The sequence below is a fragment of the Rhopalosiphum maidis genome, chromosome 4 (assembly GCF_003676215.2).
Source record: "Rhopalosiphum maidis isolate BTI-1 chromosome 4, ASM367621v3, whole genome shotgun sequence".
NCBI classification, from domain to species: domain Eukaryota; kingdom Metazoa; phylum Arthropoda; class Insecta; order Hemiptera; family Aphididae; genus Rhopalosiphum; species Rhopalosiphum maidis.
This window is the reverse complement of record NC_040880.1, coordinates 27,181,356-27,205,417: the sequence shown is the minus strand read 5'-3', so window position 1 is coordinate 27,205,417 and position 24,062 is coordinate 27,181,356. Positions and strand designations below refer to the sequence as shown.

The following is a 24,062-nucleotide window of genomic DNA, read 5'->3' as shown; positions in this document are numbered from 1 at the left end:
GCGATGTGAACAACATTATGAAATAGAATTGATTTTTAGTTTACAAACAAATGTTTTAATTATGCAACGGATCTTACAAACCCGTTATAATACTACCTAATGTATTGATGACACAAAACAACTTGAATAGTAACACAAAATATTTCAATGTTTCAATAATTGAATATAAAATTATAGAATTATATTCTATTTAGAAATAGCGTATACGAGTCTTACGTAATAAATATTCGGGTTACTATTAAAATAATTTTATATACTAACAATAATATATTTATATTATAGTTTTCAGAATATAAGTACTTGAATGAATCTATGTGATATGAATCAAATATTACATTAATAGCAATATAGATAGGACAACCACTGAGACCAGATCTACAATCAATTACAATACAATATTTAACCAACTTCATAACAAAAAATAAAACTACATACAAATTCAATTTAATTTAACCAAACACTGTACACTCAATTTTAAATAATTTTTTAAACCAACTATGAACACATAATATTTATACGCTATAGTGCTCACAGTTACTTATATTATATATCAAGGACTATATTTATATCTTATATGATTACAGAGAAAACGTGAGATGGTCGTGCAGACGAGCTTTTGATTCCGCGTGAACTGTAAATTTGTTCTGTCACGTTCATTAATTTTTCGTTGATAGTAGCTATTGGACCGTGTAGAACTGAACGTGTACTGACTGGCTTTGTGTCCAATATTTATAGACATGATCTCGCCAATCAAGTTGGTAATGCGGTGGCGTTAGGCAGAGCTTGGAAAATACAATGCTGCACGGAGACGCCCTACGGCTCCCTCGTCAAATTTTGAGTGGGTACTCCCTTACCCACGGCATCACTATGTTGGTGGATCAACATTCCTGTATACGACGCTTTGGGAAAACCAAAATGATTTCTTTGATCAAATTTGATAACTAAAATTGTGTAAATACAGAAAAAATAAAAATCTCCCGACGACAAACTACATGCCAGTGCAGCGTTCATTCGCGACGATTAGGATGCTGAGATGCTGACCGAATGTGCCCGGAAAGTACATGCATTATGCTAATATAAATTATAAGCTATAGAGAACTGTCAAATGGAAAAATGCAGCATGGCATATTTTACACGTAAAAACATGGCTTGAAACCGATTGAAATAATTTCGGGTTCGGTTTCGATTTTGTATACCGGTTTCTGAATTTTTTTGGTTTCAGTTTCGATTTAGATAAAATTTAAGTTGAAAAGGTTAGGTTACATAACCTTAACGATAAAAATTAAAAAATAATTATCAATTAAAAGAAATATATTCATTACTATTAATAAAACAACTAATAATTTTACAAATAATAAAATGGTTATCAACATTTTAATCACGATCTCACGGGCATATTAATGGAATTAACGTATTTAAAATTTTAAAAATACGTAAATTAAAAAAAAAAAAATAACGGTTTCCAATATTTTTCGGTTTCGGTTTTGGTTACGGTTTCGTTTTCGGTTTTAAAACGGTTTATACCAGTTTCTGAAATCGGTATTGAAAACGGTTTCAAGCCCTGCGTTAAAACATACTTGGATTGACGAGAACAAAGGTTATTGTAAGACGATTATTGTCTCGGCTGTTATGTTGTAGAGAGTGAATCTTAGGTACCTATATGGGTAGGTGCTGTGAAAGTATTTGGTAGATATTTTCTCATTCTGTATTAAATGCGTACAATAATCAACTATAACTATAGTTTTGTTAAGCATGTAGATAATAAAATAACTATTAATTTACTAACAGGTCATTTTATCGATAAAAATAAATTAATAATAATATCGACATCGAAGTAGGTTCAGTTGATGGTTATCAAGACTCATTTTTAGGTCCACGAGGGCTGTTTATTCATTTTTCAAGTAGTAGTATTTTATAAGTATATAAAAAATCTATAATAAACAGACCAAATCCGCATATTTTATTAGTTTAATAACGTTCCGCAGAAAATAATTATAAAACTAAAGAATTACGCCGTATAGTTGCATCAGTTATTGCTACTTTAATCTGCAGTGTAATATATGATGCGAATTTATCATTCATATATTTATTCTTATTTGTGTTTTAAGAAATATATGCAATATCTTAAATCACAATTCTTTATACATTCTATAGTTTGTAAAATTATACACATATGCATGTGTATACATTTTGTACTTCATAAACATTTTATTATCGTGTATTGTGTAAATAATTTCATTAAACAATCGATTATTACCATAATACTATATTAATACTATGTACATTGTACCAAAAAATAAATGTATTTTAAAAATTGAAATAAATTAAAAGTTATCTTGTAGTAGAAGCCGGAAACTGCAATCTATTTTGGTTATTAATCATAATAGATGAATAATTATTAAAATAATTAATTAATGATTCTTCACATTTCATTTAGTACTTATTGATCGTTTGAAAAAGTATAAACAATGTATAAATGCACACAAAATTAAAGAACATAAATAAAAAATTTAATTAGGTAACCTTACAATTATGTTTTAGTAGAAACGTAGACTGCAGTCTATTCAAAATGGTAAAAATTCTAAAAACTAATAACAATTAATTTTAAAAATTAAATACATACTTAGATAAAATATAGTCTTACTATAAAATGTATAAAAATAAATTAAAAATTAAAATCTATGACTAAAGAACCTCAAACATGTGTTTGGCACATGTGTATGGTGATCCTTTTGATGGAAAATACGTATTCACAGAAAGTCAAAACTTTGAAATTTACCATAATAAATTATTCATTTCTGAATAAATTAGTCAAGCTTTAGGTCCCAAACACTAAGATATTACAAATTTAAATTTATTTGTCAAAAAATCTTAATTATATAATTTTATCATGTTATTTATTTAAAAAAAAATATGTACTATTGGCAAAGTTATTGATGTATCTATTTAAGATCAATTACAACAATTTCGGTAAGAGAAACAGAGATGCGTTTTAAAAATCAAACAATTAAAATAATTATAAGTTTATGTCATATTAGAAGAAAAAAATAATGACAAACAAAATGATGAAATACTAATAAATAATGATCATCAGTTTTAGGAATAGTGAGATGCATACAAAACTAATGTGCCGTACTAATTTAATTGTTGGGTGATCACACATTCCAGAACATACAACTAGAAAAACAGCCTAACAACAAAACCAGATGAATTCCAAAATGTCCACTCTGCCATATCATGAAACTTAACACGAACTTTGAGTTAACAATTTGAACACTGGTAATACAAATTACAGTCAACATTTTGAAATTTAGAGACGAAATGTCTCACCAATGGTTTAAAAACAGTTTAAACAGACTCTAAAATAATTTACCAAAACATAAGTGCATCTATCACATACAATGTACATACATGCATACATTTTTTCTCTATTTAAATACATTACGATGTTGATTTAACGAAACAACAAGTAGTTTGGAATATAATTAAAAAAGAAAACTCTTGTCTCTGACTATATTATGTGATCATATAATTTTAATTAACAATACATATTATGTACAAAATAGAAGTTGATTTTTCAACTGGAATTTAAAAAACAAAACTTCAATGTATACTATGAAGCCATTATTGTTTTCATGCAATTGAAGTTCAAATTTTGACGACATTGTAAACGTATAACGATTTATCTTTAAACATTTTTTTTTGTTATTTTATTATTATTTAATAAATATTAATCGCAGAAACTTCAAATATACCGGCTCTAACCTAAGCTATATTTTCTTTGGAATCAAATTGGATAGTTTTCTACATATTTATTTTAAGCTATGTTTACTACAAGAATCTATACTCACTCGTATTTTATGATACGATTAGTACGTTAGTAATATGACTTATATCAGTTAATAATAGTATTATAAATAAAATATGAAATAATATTAAAAAAGTAGACAAGTGAATATCGCTCTGTTGTAAAATAGGTGTCAAGATAGTTTCTGTGATGGATGTGTTGAATTCGAATTCATTGCATATCATTATTGTACACGAAAAACGATTCTATTAGCCTATATCGTTAGGTATATTCTCGATATTTTAGTAATTTATTTTATTATTAATGGTAGTTAGGTTGATTTATATTTCATCAAAAATATTGCATTTATTATTTTACTATAATATTACGTATATATTTCTATCATATAATAATTTTATTATTGTTATATTTTATTTTTGAGTAAAAAAAAATGAGAATAAATTCGTAATATAAAAAGGTAAAAGCTTAAAATTAATCAATACATTTTGAAAATATCATTACATGTTTTAAAATGTATGAAATATGTAAAAGTTTTAAGTCTTTAAAACGAATAATGTTAATTTGAATAATAATTAGCATTGTTATTCATCGTTAAAATAAGCAATTTTATCCAAATCTGAATTATAAATATTAAATTGATAAATAAACAACTTTGGAAATCTCGGATTAAATTTTCTATAATTTTTGCATATTAAAAAAAAAAACGAAAATTTCAATTGTTTTTAAAGAATTCAAAAAAAGATAATATTTTGAAAATTATACTATACCTATGTATAGAAAATGATAATATAAATTATTAGCGTAATTTCAAGTTTCTATGGTTATTCGTTGAAATATTTTATTGTATTTTTAGTATAAAATTTACTGTAATTCTTTTATGCTTGCAAGTATAGATTGTAAAGCAAAAAAATAAAAAAAATTATACATCACAATGACTATATATTTACACCTACAACTGCTGTACAGTAGAGCAGTTTATACTTGTCCGATTTTTTAAATGTAATTTTTCACCATGAAGATTATTTTATTTATTAAATGTGAATTTGAGGATAGGTAATTTATGCTGTATGACAAACATTTTTTTTCTAAATATACACAAGATTTTTATATTTTATTTACAATATTATGCAATTTACATAATACATATAATGTGATAACATTATTACATGGCATGTAATGTAACTTGACTCGTAGTGTGAGTAAATTAAAAATATTATAAAATTATCATTATTCAATTCATACGAACTATAATAGTTAATTATAATATGCGTGTAACGTATATTTCACACGTATACACGCATTCACATATTGCTTATGAATAAATGAAAAATCTAAGCATTTTTTAACACATAAATTTAAATAATTATCTATAACATTCATTCCATCAATTGACGGTGAAAATTATAGGTTGACAATCGATTCGTGTTAAAACTTGAAAGAAGATAAGAAGTAAGTACTTATAATAATTATCGGTAGTTATACAAAATAAGATTTAAACTTAATGTAAAACGAAATAACGTGCAAAAGATAAATAGAGAAATACATTTTAACTTTTAAATTTAAATACCAAAAATACACGACATACACCTACACGTACATTGTATATTTATATGCAATAGGCAATTAAAATTACAATTGAATCTTAACAGAAATCTACTTTTGATATATGAGCAAATTATACAATAACATATATGTATACAATACGAATACAAGTCTTAGGAAAGCCTAAAACAGTAATACGCCAATTCACCGAGGACTAGAGTCAATTTACATTATGCGTATATCGTCGAGACATTTACAATTAATAATATTCTGTACTGGGCGATGGCAACTTAATTCTAAACGCTAAATATACATGATATTATACCTAAGTACAGCGACCGTTACGAAAGATAGATGACTATATTGTCAATTAGAAATGTTAAATATTGAAAAATACACAAATATATTATTTTACATCGGAGCGGTAAGATATAATATATTAATAATAATTGTGCGTTCTGATTTTGGTTGTGCAATATCTATATATTGGATAAAATTATACCGAAATTTAGAAATATATTATTAGAATTTTATCATTGAACTTAATTATGATGATAAAAATATATAGTCGATCAACCTCCTCGGGGTCATGGTCTGTCTAAACAATATCTTCAGGGATGGAAATCAAAGTATTTGTCTATCTTCGACTAACTTTTTGGTCAAAATTTAGTTTTAATTTTTGAATTATTAAATAATTTATAGGTAGTCGGCAATGATTTAAATTGAGCATTTCGCATAATATATAAAGGATAATCAGATTTTGGAATAGAATCGTGATGCATTTTTGTGTATGAATTATTGTATAATGTAATTGTTTTGTCCGATATTTACGGTTTATCGACTTTGATCGTTATTTTTTCCCGAACCGATTGAGAATTATAATAATATACTTATATTAAAATTATAAAGACAATTGGTAAATAATTTGATTTGCACACGGTTATGACACAGGCAGAATGGAAATACCGTCGACGGATAAACGTCCAACTACGACCATTTGGATGCGATCGAGTACAGGGACTTGAGGAGTTCAACTGCTCGGGCGTCGGAATCATCACTCAGTCCCGGACCCACGTCGTTAGCTCCCTGCCAAGCATTCGAGGTCATTGGAGTGGTGGAAATAGGGACCGACCTACTCCTGTGCACGACTCTTCTCCTTGCTCCTTTTCTCTTATATTGTCCGCCCTGTACCGGCGAACCGTCTTCCTGTATTCTCTGGCCGAATGGAATTTCAGACGGGGACGACGGTAAGAAAGTAGGTATCGGTGAAGTCGATGATACGTCGTACGCTTGTTCAGTACTCCTATTGTCCAGCAATGCTTCGATTAAATTGTGTCTAGTCTGTTCTGGGCTATTTTCTTTGTTCGAGTCATTGACCAACAGTAAAATCAACCTATAAAGAAAAATAATCGTTTAAATAATATATATATATATAATAATAGTTTTTTTTTATAGTCTACTAACTTTATACAAAAATTAATTTATAATATGAATGTGAAAATGGCCACATAAAAGACACAATAAAACAATTTCAAAATTATTATTTTGTATAATATATTTTAAAATATATATATACAATTATTAATTGGTTTAGAAATATAATAATATAAATCAATAATTATTATAAAAAATGTTATATTTACAAAATAGTTGTTTAAATTTATGTATATATTATAAGTTAGATACCCCACAAGTTGAAGTTATTACATTTTGGTCATAATAATTATTTGTCGATTTACTAAAAATGAATTATATATTATGCAATATACATAAATAGAATACTAGTACCCACTTGAATATTTTATTCAGATAATCATTATTTTCTCATTGTTTTTAAACAATTGCTGTCATTAATAAGTTATGCTGTTGTATAAAATCATTATCTCAGAATTTTCATAAATGTTTTATAAACTTTTAATATATTTAAAATAAACGAGATCTACATTTTGTGTATGTATAATATATATATACATGTTTGATTTTATGTTTAAATTAAAAATATTATCTTGCGAGCAATTCGTTAAAGTGACGTCTTACGTGTGTTTATTGTGTTAATATATTATTTTTAATTAAATTATTAAGTTTATTTTTAATTATAATTAAGTTCAACACTTATTATTATAACTATATACAAAATGCATAATTTCAAACATATTTAAATTTGAGCATAACAGTTTTATTGAATGAAACGTAGACAACGAGTACTATTATTAATGCAGTAATTTTAAGAGTTAGTATTACCTTTTGACTGTATCATTAACTTGAGCAGTTTTCATAACATTCATCAATACTCCGGCTTCGGATGCGTTCAAGTGACTGAACATTTCTTTTGCCCTCTGTACGATTTCAGTAGTTTCTAAGTCTTCTGCGGTGGTAGTAAAGTAAACTGGCGATAGAGTAGTTGTTTTTATGTCCTGTTCGGTGTCTATTAAAGGAGAAACTGTCCATGCTAACGTGGAAGTAGCTGGTTTTAAAGGTTTTGCAGTTGGAATGCTATTATCTCTACTTGAATAAAACGAATGGCTTCCGGCCAACTGTAGTTGTTCGCTATCTTCAGGTGGTGCATATTCTTGTAGACCAGCTTTTGGTGTTTCAGTATACTTCGATGTGATTTCTATTAGTGGTGATAAGGTATATTGTGGAATAGTGGTGGACAAGTCTGCATTGATACTTTGTGTCATACCGTTTATTTCAGCTGCTAAATTTGGGTTAGACGTACTCGGTTCTGTGGGTTTCCCTTTGTTTCGCTTTGAATCGTCAGAAAAATCTAATACTTCTTGTTCTTCGGTAACACTAGTCTTGACACTGGATGGTTCTGTCGGTCTTACCTCGGCTAGTATTTTACGGAAATTTTCTGGGTCGTCTAAATATGCGGTTAAAGCACGCGTAAATACTGCAGCCAGTTCTCTCAATTCTGCCGACGAGCGGTTTAAATTTAATCCCTGAGCAAATCCTAGGTTCACTGAATTTGTGGGGTTTGTTACAGTCTTACTAGTATCTGCGAACTTTGCAGAGATCATTGATTCTTTAGCGGTATCATTTCTGAAAAGCTTATTATACGCCTCCTTTGTATTTTGTGTCAAAACCGCAGGTATATGTAAACTATCAACCTGTGTAGTAGTCTCCACAGAATTAATACCAGTTGAACTTAACCCATCGGTGAATGTTTTAGACGATTGGTCGAAACGACCAAATTGCAAGTCACTAGCAACAGTGGTCATTTGTGGATTTTTTGCATTAGTAAAATACAATGCGATGGAATTCAGTTCATCGTCGGTGTTTGTTTGCGAAGGATAATTGTTTTGTCCGTCCAAGTCAAAAAGTAGATTATTATCTGTCAGTGTTTGTAATGAGTTAATCATATTCGGTATTAATGTTTCTCCAGACGGTGGTAATGTGGAATTATCAACAGAATTATAGTCCAATACTGTAGTCATTGTTGGAGATGATTGAGTTGAGCTATCTCTAACAACAGGGGTGTCGGGTGATCTTTGGTACTCGACAAATGAGAAAGCCCCGTTTGGTGAATAATCGTTTGTATAAGAATTTGTTACCGGATACGTAGTAGGTGGTACATTTGTCTGAGGAGCTTGTGTGTAATAATTTTCTGGTTGAAAATTAAAACGAGGCGAGTTTTGGTGATCTATAAATGAAGCGGATTCCGCGGGTACTTGACTTTCTTTGGCTGGGATAGTTTGTTCGTTATCGGCTGGGAAAATAGTAGTAGGTTCTTGAGATTCGAATAGATTGGGCTGGATAGTGTCAAATTCTTGGTTCAAATCTGGTTGTATCGTTGTTGTTGGTTGTGCATTGTAACTATTTGATTGAAGATTATTAATAGCACCATTCCAATTTATTTGTGATACAGTAGTCGTCACTTGCTTTTGAGAATTTACAGTTCCTTGGTGATCGGAACCGTGATTATTCCAGTTCACTGGAGTTGGTGTCGTTGATGGTGTTGTTTGATAATTTTCAGTTTGGAAATTATTGGAACCTTGATTATTCCAATTAGTTTGAGCCGCTACTGTTGTGAATGGTGTTTGATAATTACTACTACTGCTTTGGCTCCAATTTGATTGTGTTGTTGAGGGTGTAAAAGACTGATGATTATCAGTTATAAGACCATTGTTACCATGATTATTCCAGTTTATTTGTGGTGCTGCTGTAGTGGGCAGTGTTTGGTAATTTCCAGTTTGATAATTGTTGTTCTTTTGGTTCCAGTTTGTCTGAGACACAACAGTAGTTGGTTGTGGTTGGTAACCTACTTGTGAACTAGTAGAAACTTGAATTGATTGAGCACTTGTGGTGAACTGTGGTTGGTAACTAGATTGGAAGTTATTGTTTCCTTGAACGATAGGTGGTTTTGCAGTCGTTACAGGTGGCGATTGATAAGAACTACTTTGATAATTGTTATTATCAGCCTGATTCCAGGTGGGTTGTGGAGTTATTGTAGACTGAGCTTGATAAGAACCACTTTGATAGTTGTTGTTAGCAGCTTGATTCCAGGTGGACTGTGGAGTTATTGTAGGCTGTGCTTGATAAGAACCACTTTGGTAGTTGTTGTTAGCAGCCTGATTCCAGGTAGACTGTGGAGTTATTGTAGACTGTGCTTGATAAGAACCACCTTGATAGTTGTTATTAGCAGCTTGATTCCAGGTGGACTGTGGAGTTATTGTAGGCTGTGCTTGATAAGAACCACTTTGGTAGTTACCATTCCAAGTTGGCTGTGCTGTTGTCGAAGATTGTATTTGATAATTACCTTGGTTCCAGCTTTGTACAGGTGTTTTGGACTGTGGATAGTAATTATTGAAATTATTTTGTATCTGTTTTCCAACGAATGAAGCCGTTTCAGCGGGAACTTGATTTTCGTCTCCTGAATAGCCACTAAAGTACCTGGCACGGTCAGGTAGTCGGCTTTCGGAATTGAAAACAGTTGTACTCGGACCAAACGAACGTTCTGTTACGAATCGATCAGTATCACTTTTTTTTGGTGTTGTTTGTACTTTTAACATAGCTTTGGCCAATGTTTCAGCACGCTCTTTAACAACCCGCTGGTCAATTGCAAGCTGTTCTGCACTTTCTTCGTACAATTCGATTGACCTTTCACAATCCACTCGGAACCACCAGTCACAAATTAAATGTGATTGACGAAAAACTGTACCGTTTGGACACAAAAATGATACTTTCCTTCCATTATCGCAAATGTGGAACACCTGTAAAAATTATTTTCATTATTTAATTTAGAATTTAATTAAAGACAAACCATGGTCACAATATGTAGTTAATCGTATAATTTATAACGATAATGCATATTAATTTTTATCTATAGTATGATAATACTAAGTAATAAGTATTTATATTTTAATTTGTTTTATTTTAACATATAGACATTATTTTCGAAAGATTAAAATGTATTAAAGACATTTTTACCAAAATTAAAACTTAGCGATTTTCAATAAAATGCATTTGATTCATAAATAAATTAGTTATTATTAAGTAATTATTTGTATTAAACCTGACAAAATAACTAATTTTAGTTTGTAAATATCTGATTACTATTTTTATCAACACTATAACAATTAATGTATACAAATTATATTATGTATATTGTATTAATTTCTATAATATTGGTATATTATTATTTTTTATTATTTACTTATTATTAATTGTCAGGTATACGTTAACTAAATATATTCAAAAATAAAACATTTCAGTATTTAAATTTAAAAATTATATCTTAGGTGTATAAAAATGATATTATTTACTTGACAGTCAGTTTCAGGATCAGCGTAGTAACCAGGTTTCTTCACCTTCCTACAGCTGAAATCGGTTTGAGGTATAGATGGCAATATCGGAAAGTCAATACCAGGTCGTCCCATTACTCCTACGAAAAATACAGGGCATTATTATTTAAAACTTCTAAGTACCAATGTGGAACACTTAAACGTTATGAGTAATCGCGAGAAGTTCTTTTTCGACACTCACGAATATGGATAGAAATAATAATAATAAAACACCTTGATACTCTTGTTGTTCCGAGTTCTTATCCAAATCATCAGTTCCCAATTTCCTGGGTGATCTCTTGTAATTATCACGCTGTCCTTCAAAGTTCTTCTCCAGTCCATCGCTGTCTACCAAGTATGTAGCTGCATTTAACGCTTCGGCCACCTGCGGTAGACTCTCTTTGGTTGGTATCGGTAATTTGACCTATAACAATTTATCGTTAACGTTATATATTTCGACTGAAACATGTCATTTATTACGATATATGTACACATAATGATAAAAAACCTATATAATTGGTTGGTATAGCGGGCGGGGGCGTGGGAGGGGAGCCATCGAACTTAAACCGACATTGCACTGTTTTGGGATGGTTTCGTGCCGCGAGGTGGTTACTCGGTCACGACAAACCGATATTTCTTCAGATCGTCCGGGAGAAGGTAAAAACTTCGATGGGAACCGAGTTTGTTAAATAATAATAATAATAATAAAAAAAAAATAGCATGAAGAGACCTCGCACGAATGTTGATGCTACTCGTAGTGCTATATTTATTATCCGGTGTAGACTTTTACTTAGCTCCGACTATACTGTGGAATATACGTTATTGGTGTGAGAGTGAGTCACTCGGGGTTGTCCTCGGAGTCAATAATAACAACTAACACAATATTATTATGTGAAGGAGCACGCAGTTTAACACTGTATACATACTTGTTAAAGTGTACAACCGTATAATTTTATAAATATAAATTAAAATGTATTTCTTGTGTCTTATTGTATTCTTTAAATGTTTACTTCACGAGTAAGTAAGTTATTTCTTTCATAAGTATTTACTCAGGTCACATAGTTGACCGGAATAATCTTATGTAATACATCTAATAAAACTTTCGGACGTTGATACATTCCGATTCCGTCTAGTATATATTATTATATCATAATATATGACTTATAAGTAGCGTGGGACGTGAAAACAGAAACATTTTACAGTAATAATCAATTAATCAAATTGTAAATACTAAATCAAAGTGTTATCATAATAGTTTTTATTATTGTTCATAAATTAAATACCTCCTTTAATGGGTAATTAAAAACTTTTTTACGTGCTATTATTATATTATTTGACGTATTCGATCACACACGTGGTATAAAATATAAATAAGCTAAGGCCGAACCGTCATCGTTATACACAATCCATATTCCATTAATTAAAAATTATGATAATGTACCTATATTAATAACTTTACTTATATTTGATTGAAGTTCTTATGCAACGTAATATAATTTTCTCTGTTTATTCAAATGATGATTTAACATTTTTTTATAGAACACATTTAGTGAACACTGAACACATTATAATATGCTATAACATTCAATAGATTCCGATAGTGGAGATATCGGTTTTACTACAAAGTGTTTTATTATTTTGTTGATTCAAAACTCATTTTATTTATTTTTTCAATCATGTTTTTTGAGACTCCACTACAATATACTTTTAAAGAGAAATTCCAATAAATACTTATTTTATTATGCTACCTACTAAAATATAAAATATAAAATCATTTTATTATATTAATATTTGTAAAGATGAAAATATATAAGTACTAGGTAACTACTACAGAAAAAAATATGAATATTTTAAGAATGTTTGAATGTAATATCTATTATTACAATATTGCTTATTGCTAAGGATGGTAAACTAATAATACAGGTCCACAATACAAATTCTACTTGTATATATATCAGTATTTCACACTCCAAAAGACTAATTTAATCTTTTTATATCAAAAAAATTATTCTTCATCAGTCTTTATATCTATTGGTAATAGATAATCACAATTTAATAAATAAACATACAATTTAAATTACATATGAAACGCGAATACTTAAGACTTAATATTATATTACATTTCTGAATATTGTATATGATACTAAATTTATAATCTGCTATTAACTCAATATTAATTATCTTGTAATAAATTAGTAAAAAGAAAATTAAATGTACCTTTCAGTTACAATTTGTACTTCATTAAAATTGTTATACGAATTTACAAGTTTTATTGGTTATTATATTTAACATTTTTTATGCGTGTTTTTTGTATGCCTATTTTTTAAATTTCGCGTGCATAAATAAGTTTATATTATATATTTTTTTTTTTACATCAAAATATAGCCTTACTTGTAAGACTAATTTTAATAGTCAGGCCGCAAGCCATAGTATCTCACTTTTTATTTAAAACGGCGCAATTACTTACGTAGTTTTATATTATTATTTAATAGCCAATGCTATAGAAAACTCGCCCAGATTTCACCAAATTGATTTTTTCAATCATTTTTTAAATCAAAAACAGATTTCTTGAATCATTTATATAAATTATATTCATAAAAAATATATTTATTAAGTATACATCTAATAAGCCCGAAAAATATATTTATTTATATATTCACAAGAAGAAACATTATTCATTGTTTTTTATTTCACACTATACAACATTGTAATTTGTATGTACCTACTTCCCAGGAAATTATGTATTATTAAAGATACCTATGTAAATATATTATATAATGGTTTTTTATGTATTATAAAATATTTTAAAAATGCATTTACGCGATTGATCGATTAATCGTAATAAGTTAAGTCACGAGGTATAGACTAAACACACTTTATGAGTTTGTATTATCGTGTTCATTATATGCGTAGTAAACCGCGCAATGTTTCTAATCCAATATTAATCGCGGGCTTAGATAAGGCCATTTTAATAAATAAAATTTAAGAAAGTTCTAAATTGAATTATTTCATACTTTTTTTTTATACATATAAAATGATACATATATTTGTCTGCCTTACTACTTACTAGTTACTACAGAAATAAAATAAAATATAGTTCCATGCAAGAAAATGAGTTAACGAGTTGTGAAATCAAACTAAAATTATTTTCATTCATCATTGTATCTACCCACCGTTTCTTTTTTATTTACACTAATTCCACCCCAGATTAATATTAAAACAATATGAAATGTGTTCCGTTATTATGTCTCTTAAACATATGAAATTTTTTAGAAAATTGTAGTTGAAATTTAACAAGTATTTATATAATGTTGTATAATACTGTCGTAACAGTTTGATGAGAAATTATTTTTGTGAGTACGGGTGTTGGCCATACTTAAAAGAAAAAAGATCCATAATATCATATACTATGCAGTATATACCTTACAGTATCTATAGTGATGTACTGATGTAAATATATTTATTTAGTAAAAATGAATACATTTTATGGTGCTGATATTCGGTTATTATTACATTAACATAAATAAGACCTTTTTTTTTGTTTCACCAAAAACCATCACGACACCCAAATATCCAATGATATGGTTTCAGCAAAAATGGCTTGTCGTCATTTAATAATAGTAGATAAAATGTGCGAGGGATACTTTCCATAACCCGGATGTGGAGGTATTGCTATTTTATTCGAGGGTAGAATGAAAACTCAACCGTTTAAATCTTCGCAATATATAAACTACACGGAGAGAAAATCTCGGGGCCCGAGAAGAGGGCACCTTTGGGGACCAAAAATATGATATTACACACTGTGTGGAGCATACCTTAGGCTAATCTATAAGTATAAATAACCAATAAGTAGGTAATTACTTGTTTTACTCTTACAGTTTATGTGTTCTCAACTTCTGGCTTAAGGCCTAGCTGAATATGTGCGTTTATTACGTAACACTGTCGACGACCAGACTATATACACATCACATCGACACGTATTGTTTACGAAGCAATATATTATAAAATTAATAACAAATCTATCGCGTACATAGAAAGCTGCTTGCTCCGTTATTACTATGACCATACAATAATGTAATAGTATTGTACGGAAAAACGCTTTGCTCGCGTTGCGGGTACTTAATGGCGACACGGCCGGCGGTTTTGTGTAAAAAATTAATAATGATGAAAACACACATCGTATAATATAATAGCTAATATCTATATAACGGTATATATGTATGTATAATGTTATGATATTATTTTCCGTACAAAAATAATACACACGCCGTTTTTTCACCGTCAGCACGCTGCCCGCCGGACACGGACGATCACCACGATAAAAAAACTATCTGCGGATGTATATATATATATGTGCATACGCATATTATGTGATGTGCCGTACCTACATAATATTATTATAATATGCCGCGACGACGAGACTTCGACACGAGACGATTGTTGAGTGAAGAAATTGGGGGGGGGAGAGTAGAGTGCGAAGGCTCATCGGGTCGTCGTCGTCGCGGTGTCGTGCCGTATCGGGACCGAAAATCAACTCGACGGTTCGCGCGGTAGGTCAACAGGAAGTAAAATCCTCAGCGGCGTATAAATGTAGTATAATATGATAGGCCGTATTACATGTACGTTATACGCAATGTGCAATACGTCGACCTACGTCGCGGCGCCGTTTTCACCCGTTGTATACACTTGGCGAAAATAAAAAGAAACACAGAACACTACCTATGCTGCAGTCGTGCAGCAACGAGCAACGATATCTTCAACCAGTGACTACAGCTGCGCCATACTCCCATACTCCTTATAAATTATCTCAAAAGCTATAGAAAAATTAATCGATATTTATACACATAAAACTGTGGAGTTATAAATATTCTCGTACACAATGTAGGTAATCACAAATCGGTTTTAAGATCCAATTAACGTAACCTTTGAAGAAGATTGATATCGCCGGGAATTTCCTCTAAGACGTTTGTGTTATAAAATAAAAAATATTAGGAATATCCGTGTACAAAGTAATCTCGTATGATATTTTAATATACAGCCGAATTCTTATCAGTAACCGAATAATTAAGGAAAACATTTTTCTTTTACTTAATAAATAACCCTATTATTTAAATATTAAAGTTTTTGTGATAAAACTGTATGAGAAACAATCCGATTAAAAATGCATTAATGTACCTAGTCATTTCACCAGTTCTGAAAATACAAAATACGAACGATAAAATTATTTTTTATGTGTATATTGACTTCACGTCCACGCAATATTAGTGGTACGTCTAAATCAAAACAAGTGTTCACTACTGTATATTAAGTTATGTAAAAAATAATGACAACGGGAATTCAGTTATATGGTCATGTGCAGCCGCGCTGGTCATTCCTGAACATGTATGCAACGGGTTAAGTACACGCGAGTCGGGTGCACGAGCAGTGATGGACATATTACACATATACGAGACAGCGGCGTGTGTTTAATCGTCATATCATTAACTTATAAGTATTTACCTGTTGAAAAGCAGATAATAAAAACAATTTTTACCGTGTCCGAAGAAACGTGGTATAGTGTATATGCGGTATAAACAATAACGTTTGGTGTACTCGATTAGGCCCGTAAACATGTAGTACCTACATAATGTACCCGCTGCACCGAGTATTTAATCATTAAACCCTTCTGCGGGTTATTGCGCAACGACAACAACCGCGACTGGGCGATATTACGACTTGGGCCACAATAACGCGTATTATAATAACGCATAAACTTGTATAGCATTATATTCGCGCGTTAGGTCGAGTCCGAGACGACGATAATAGACACCCATAACGGCAAATTGTTCCGCGATCGTCGGCCGTGCGACTATATGTAATAATCTTATACACCCATTCTCGTCCGACTTGTGTAATAGTAATGATAATAATAATAACAACAATAATGATAATGATAATGGTATTATTATATTGTCTAGCGCTGGCGGTTCGCACGTCTGCGCCGACGGAAAAATTCCCCGTCCGAGAAGTTAACACGGCGGACCCGGACGTGTCGGCGTCCATCGGGGCGGCCCGCCTGTATAGTTTACGGGTGCCAATAGAACGCAATGCGATCGTCGGATATGGGGTGTCTACGTGCACACAACACTTTCGGTACGGAACGCTATTCGGTTACGCCGTTTCTAAACGGAAATGCGTGAACATCGTTATTATACGCCCGCCCGTTTGACGTCCGGCAAAATATACGATAATTGTACAATAATAATATACTTTAGACTCGTGTCTTGTAAAACATATTTATGTATACAATATCATACATATATGTGTGTGTGTGTGTATAGTTAACGCGAAGACCCAACCTGCTGCTGTTGCTGCTGCACAATCAACGGCTTCGATATTTTGTTTCGCGGTCGTTAACAATAATTGTTTAGTTGTGCTGCGCCATGCGGACATGGTCGTACACGTTTTGTTTTATCATTATTATTCATTATTGTAGTGTGACACAACTGCAGAATTATAGGTAACGTCAAAGAGTCCGCTGGTCCGTCTGATACCATCATAATATATAGGGTGATTCGTCGAGAAAATTGAATAAAAAAAAAAAAGGGGGGGGGTGGGAAGTACGTAACTGACTATTCTACTGTACATCATATAGGCGTCAAGTCTAACTCATCATTGATGATACAAGTCAAAACGGTTCTAAACGTTCTATACGTGAGCCTCTATTACCGAATTCTATATTTTATATTTACATTATATTATGTTGTGGTCGCGAGTTCTTACCCGTAATTTCAATGAATAAAAATATAAGGTTTATTTTTCATTTAATGATCACATGCCCTTCAGCAACTGCTAGTCACTTGGCGAAATGTATAGTTTACAAAATTCATTTTCGCCGTTTTATTATAGTTAGAAGTATTCTTTTAAATTCTTTTCAACTATTTAAGTAAAATGCTGACTATTATACTAATATGTCACAACATTCACAACTATACAAGGTATATAATTTAAGTGAAATATTTTACATTTTTATCCAACGAAGAAATTGTTTTAACTGTGGTGTATGAGAAAGCTTTACATATTTACAACAATAACAGTATATTTCAATTGTTATTACTTTATTAATACTATTATTGTTTTTAACATAAAAATGTTTAATTATTTCAAAACAATAGATAATAAAAATCTTTTCTTTATCAAAACTATACTATACCGAATCATTTTAATAATTAATTAGGTATATTATGATAAAATTATTAATCTTTCGTATTCATTTGATCGGTCCCATTTCTCGTTGAAAAACTATTCCTTTGTTATAATATTATTTAATTTAGGTTTATGTATTTATTATTATAATGAACCTTCCTAATAATATTATAAACTAAACATTTATTTATGACTTTCCATTTGCACCAATTTAACTATTATTATTATAATGCATTGTAGTCATATAATGATTAGAAACTGTATGTTATAGTGTTTTTTTAAACATAAAAATAATTTTAATATTAATTTTATAATCTTACAATTGATTGATTGTACCATGCACTTTAAAAATATGATCAACAAAATGGCTATCTTAAAAATTTAATACCTAAAATAAACCGCATAAAATTTATTTTTGAAAAAAACTTGAAACTTATTGCAATTAAATTATAATTTTCTAATTAATTACTTAAAAAAAAAAAAAAAACATTTAAATTTATTTCTACAAAATTATCAAGGGTAATTTTATATCATAGGTAATAATTGTTGAGAAATTACTTTTAGAAGACATAGGCTCTCGCTCTCCATTGAAGATTTAGGACCTTCATATTTCTAAACGTGGCCCTGATATTAATACCGACAGTTAAAGAAAAATAAAATTATCTAAAAATATCTCAAAAAAGCTCCTAAACTATCTATAGTGTATCTACTAATTCGCATATACGATATATTATTTCTCGATAAGACAATAATAATGATGAAGTTTAATCCTTTAATGTTTAACAGAATAAAATAAATACAATTTACGTAACTTTTCCATTGTATTATTATAATGTACATTTTCAGATGATACTTAATCAAAACATTAAATAATATACGATTTTATGAAGAGTAATCAAATAATACAAGATTCTAATTGGAGAATGTGAGTTGTGGTTGTATTGCTGCAGGTTAATGCGATGTAGGTACATTGTAAATTTTATAATCGAGGTCTAAGATAAGTAGGTTACTGCAGTTTAAAAATGTACCTCACTAAAAGATTAAAGAATAAAGAGATGTGTTTTCTACCAATTTATTTCCAAATAAAGTATCCAACACGTACCCATACGTATGTTATATTTTATACAACTTGACACATAATATTGTTTAGTTTGGATCATTATTAATAATGCCTATTTCAAATCTTTAATGAATTAATTTATCAAAATAATAAATTAAGTCAGCTTATGATTAACAATTTCTACGGAAATAGTCACTTGAATAAATCTGAAAAATAACAGTTTTTTTAAGTTCAATTTAGGTATATTTGGCAATTTTTAAATTATGGAATAATGATTTATTTATTTTTTAAGTAACATACATGTTATATAGTATCACAAACGTATTGCAACTTTGAATGTTTGCCACATGATGTTTGTACATGATTATGTACGTGATACATATATATATTTATATATATATATGTATATTTGTATATAAATTTTATGTACATAAATAGATTTTTTACTAAAATATTCTTATTAAATTTGTATGCGGTGGTTTGTAGAGTTCGTCAAAAATAAAAAAAAGGCAATAATTTTAACTTTTGTTATATAATATCTTGTAACTAGAAATCTATGATATTGATTTGAGTATTAACTATTAACAGAAACAACAACAACGGTCGATATAAAAAACTTTGAGCATCATATGTTGCTATAGTACGAGTCATACAATCGAACACTTAACTGAAACGGAATGCATATTGTACGTTTTGACGCTCAACATACAATATATAGAATATAGAAACCAGCAGGAGAAAGCCTTGGACCAAACCCAAAAAATTCAAAACAATTATATGTTAAAATTGAATTCCTGGATGAGTCCAAATAACTGATGAATGTCAGCGGTTCCAGAAAAAATAAAAATATTTAATAATCATTGATATTATCATATTCGTTAATATCATAAAATAATATATCGTACTAAAATGAGAAACCGTAAACTAATATTTGGCGATGGCTAAACTTATGATGTACCTGATCAAATAAAAAAAAAACAGCATGGTATTATCAAAATCATTTTATATAACCATTGATTATATATTTATATATAATATATAATACTATAGATACCCAATGGTATAACGTTTATATAATTATATTTACGTATATGGTCGGTCATATGCATATGAATAATTTGAAACTAATGTCTTCAAACGTCGATATACGTAGGTATATGTATTTTAACAATGCGTGTAACGAATATAAACAATATAATTACCTGGTTGGCGGTCTTTGAACTGGATCCCGTTATCTGGGAGACTGCAAGAACTGAAACAAAAACAAAACAATATAAAAGGCTACATTTCATTTTCAAACTTTTTTTTAACGAAATATTTAACTATTATGTTTTTTCGTAATAGTTTGTTTTAATAAAATATGAAATACTCTACAAATAATAAATATACCGTGTTTTTTTTTTTTTTTTTACTATCAATCAATTCTACAATAAAGATTTCCTAAAGATACCTAATATTCAGAAACAAATTAAATAATATATTATATTATTATACATATGAGTTATTACTTTATTGCAAATATAATATTTTTTTCAAAATAGGTTTATACAATGGTCTTCAACTTCTGAGTGAAATATAAGCACAATATGGTAAGAATGACGTGATGTATAATAAAAACAAACAATAGACATACCCATAGGCTGTTGGTAATGATATTATATGTATTGTATGAATTTAATTTTTATTTATAAGAGCATTTCGAAAACCAATAAGTGAAATTGAATTAATAGAATAAATATGAATATTATTATCAAAATATATAAAAGCATAAGTATTTTGATTTTCAATTTTTCTTATTTTATACATTATATTTAACAAATATAGTTAACGCGTATTTACATGTATACTGAACTTCAAAAAATAATATTATTTTACTATTTTATAATTATATATTCTTGTTATTCTTGAGAACAAATTTCTCATGTTTAAAATATTTGTAGAATTTGAATCCAAAACAAACATTTTTCCAATAAAGTTGGAATGTCGTTATTGCTACTCAGTATACTGTTTTATGCTTTTTTATACGTCTGTAAATTAAGACCAATTTTCCTAACCATTATTCCATAATTACGTCTAAATTTATAAATACGGGTCTGTGAAAACAAAAACAAACCTATTGATCGATAAAATAACATTTTATCCTGTGTGTATACTGTATATGGATAGAGACTTGCAGTGCCACAGTGCACTAGTACAGTGTACAGCAGCAGCAAGAATAAATTTCAAAATATATTTGTATTCAAAATGTTGTCGTTTGTATTTGCTTTGTCCACAATCGTACTAACGTATGTAAGCTGTACAGTACTATTTTTTAAAAACGACCCCTTAAGGTTGTATTTAACCATTTATTTAGTTTATACATCCTTCGAATAATACAATATAATAATTGACTTCCAAATTACTATTGTTCATTTGTTCTTGATAATAAAGTATGTCTGACAAAATAAACAAAACCACTAAACCGTACGATGAAAAAAATCATAATTATACGATTGTAAGTTTAGTAATAATGATAGGTTTCAGCTAGAGTAATTAATTATTTTGACCGATATAATACATTAGAGTATAATATTATACAAGATATGATTTTTTTTTCGGCATTTACGAATCATAATAAATAGCAAATATTAAACTCTTATCAAGGTTGTACATTTAAATATAGCGTTTCCTGTTGGATTATTATAAACAATTATTTTGTATTCAAGTTTTACATCTTTCTTTATATAATAGTAATTAAGTTGGTAGACTTATTTCAATATTATCTAATACCTATCACCTATATGTACATGATATTATACGATTTACATCTCAAATATTTGTTTTTATATAAAATAACAATGGACAAGGTTTTAATTTTTGAATCACTGCTCAGTCGTTCAGTGTTCACTGTTGTGCGCGTATATGTGTTATTTTTAAATTTAAATAAAAAAATCAGTTTGTAATATTGTTGCACAACAATACAACATTATTTTCGAGAATATCATTATATAGATTCGAAATAGATATTACTAAAATGTCGTGGTTCATATTTTGGTATATTCTATTGTGCACCACCACGCGTATTCTCCAATTAATATAACGCATACGTTAATATATTTATATATATACAAATAAGCCATGCCAGTACAACGTCTTGTATATTGTAATACATATTATTTCGTTTGCGTTTGGAGACATTGCGGGTACGTCAGTACAAATATTTTATTAATGCACAATTAAATAGACGAGGCGTGTTTCCTTTTCTTGCGTTTCATATTATACATGACATTATTATAATGTGGGACATATAATGTGATATTGTACACATGTGTGTACCTACCTATATATAAAATATTTGATTTTTTTTTTAAACCCACAAATGGTAAAATACTCAGTTTTTATGAAACACGTTCCGGTATACCTTTTGAATATATAGAGGCGTTTACGTACGACCGCGGTATCGGGCACCTATACCGGCCACTATACCTATAGTACCTATGTTATATTGTGTTAAAACCACGGTCTCACATGATGTACCGATGTTATTGTACGATACAGAACTATTGTACATAGTTAAACTATATACTGTGCGCGTGTAGTTATAACTGCACTTTATGGCTCGTTTCGTACACTGGCCTGTGAATTCGGAGACCACGTAAGTAGGTGTGATTATATTATTGCATTTTATGTTTGGTAGAAAGAAAATAATAAATGCTGACATTTATACGAAATTTGTGATGAGTTTATAGCGTACAACTACAATATCGCAAACACTATAATTTCTACTAAAACGTAACGTCTTAGAAATTTTAGCATACCCATTTACCAATTTGTACGTAACATTTGTAAATTAAAGTATTAATGGTTCTTAATATTTACTTTACTTGTGAAAAATGAATTCGCGTAGGTACAGTGGAGTGCCAGAGACTACACAAACCTTATCTAATAATAATAATATTAATCTAATATATAATAAACGAAACTTTTTGACAATCGTGGGATCTGGTTTATCATCTACATGGTATCAGTGTTTACAATTATTCTGGAAACCAGTAAAATCTTTGATATCATTAGATTTCCAACCCCTGCAGTGTACTACTACAGTTCAAATTTGATGACTGTTTATTTTACAAAGAAACCGGATTTCCTCTTATACTACACCGTGCAGATGTCCATCGTACTATGGACCGAAGTATAGATAATAATCACACCTAACGAAAATTTGTCTTCAGGCCACATATTGAGTGTTATTATACCAGCCACCGAGTGTCTACAACACACGCGTGGGCGAATCGGCAAACGCAGTACAAACGTTAAAATATTAATTGAGAGAAACAAATAGCCCGTGGATAGGTGGGTTGCATTGCGCAATTATTGTATAACATTCTAATAATAATATATTATATTAATAATGTGCATTTTATTTTATTATTATTATCGTTTTATTTTTTTTGCGCCGAAAACAACAATAATTCCGGTTTGCATTCCGGTGTGCTGCGCGAATGCCGCAGACGACACGACGTGTTTCATATTATACCGAGCCACCGCAGCCGCATTGTGCGATAACTCCGAGAAGGCGGTCACAATTAATATACCGCCGCCGCCGCAGCTTTCACTTGGTAAAAATAAAAACAAATAAATACTCGGCGCAAAACAAAAAATATGATATTCAATCTCCCACTTGGCGCGGGCGGCAGGCCCAGAT

At 29.7% G+C, this 24,062-nt stretch overlaps 1 protein-coding gene across 1 annotated transcript in view; it reads right to left on the bottom strand.

Annotated features, from left to right (window-relative positions):
- Positions 1-4,962: 4,962 nt before the first annotated feature.
- The window catches only part of LOC113559619 (nuclear pore complex protein DDB_G0274915), a 47,731-nt gene continuing 28,631 nt past the window's right edge, over positions 4,963-24,062 (bottom strand). The window contains exons 3-7 of the mRNA XM_026965367.1: positions 20,581-20,630; positions 11,368-11,557; positions 11,116-11,234; positions 7,592-10,563; positions 4,963-6,743 (exon numbers count right to left, since the gene is read on the bottom strand). Coding sequence (XP_026821168.1) covers positions 6,338-6,743; positions 7,592-10,563; positions 11,116-11,234; positions 11,368-11,557; positions 20,581-20,630 — 3,737 coding nt within the window. The 3' untranslated portion in view covers positions 4,963-6,337. The remainder of the gene's footprint in view (positions 6,744-7,591; positions 10,564-11,115; positions 11,235-11,367; positions 11,558-20,580; positions 20,631-24,062) is intronic.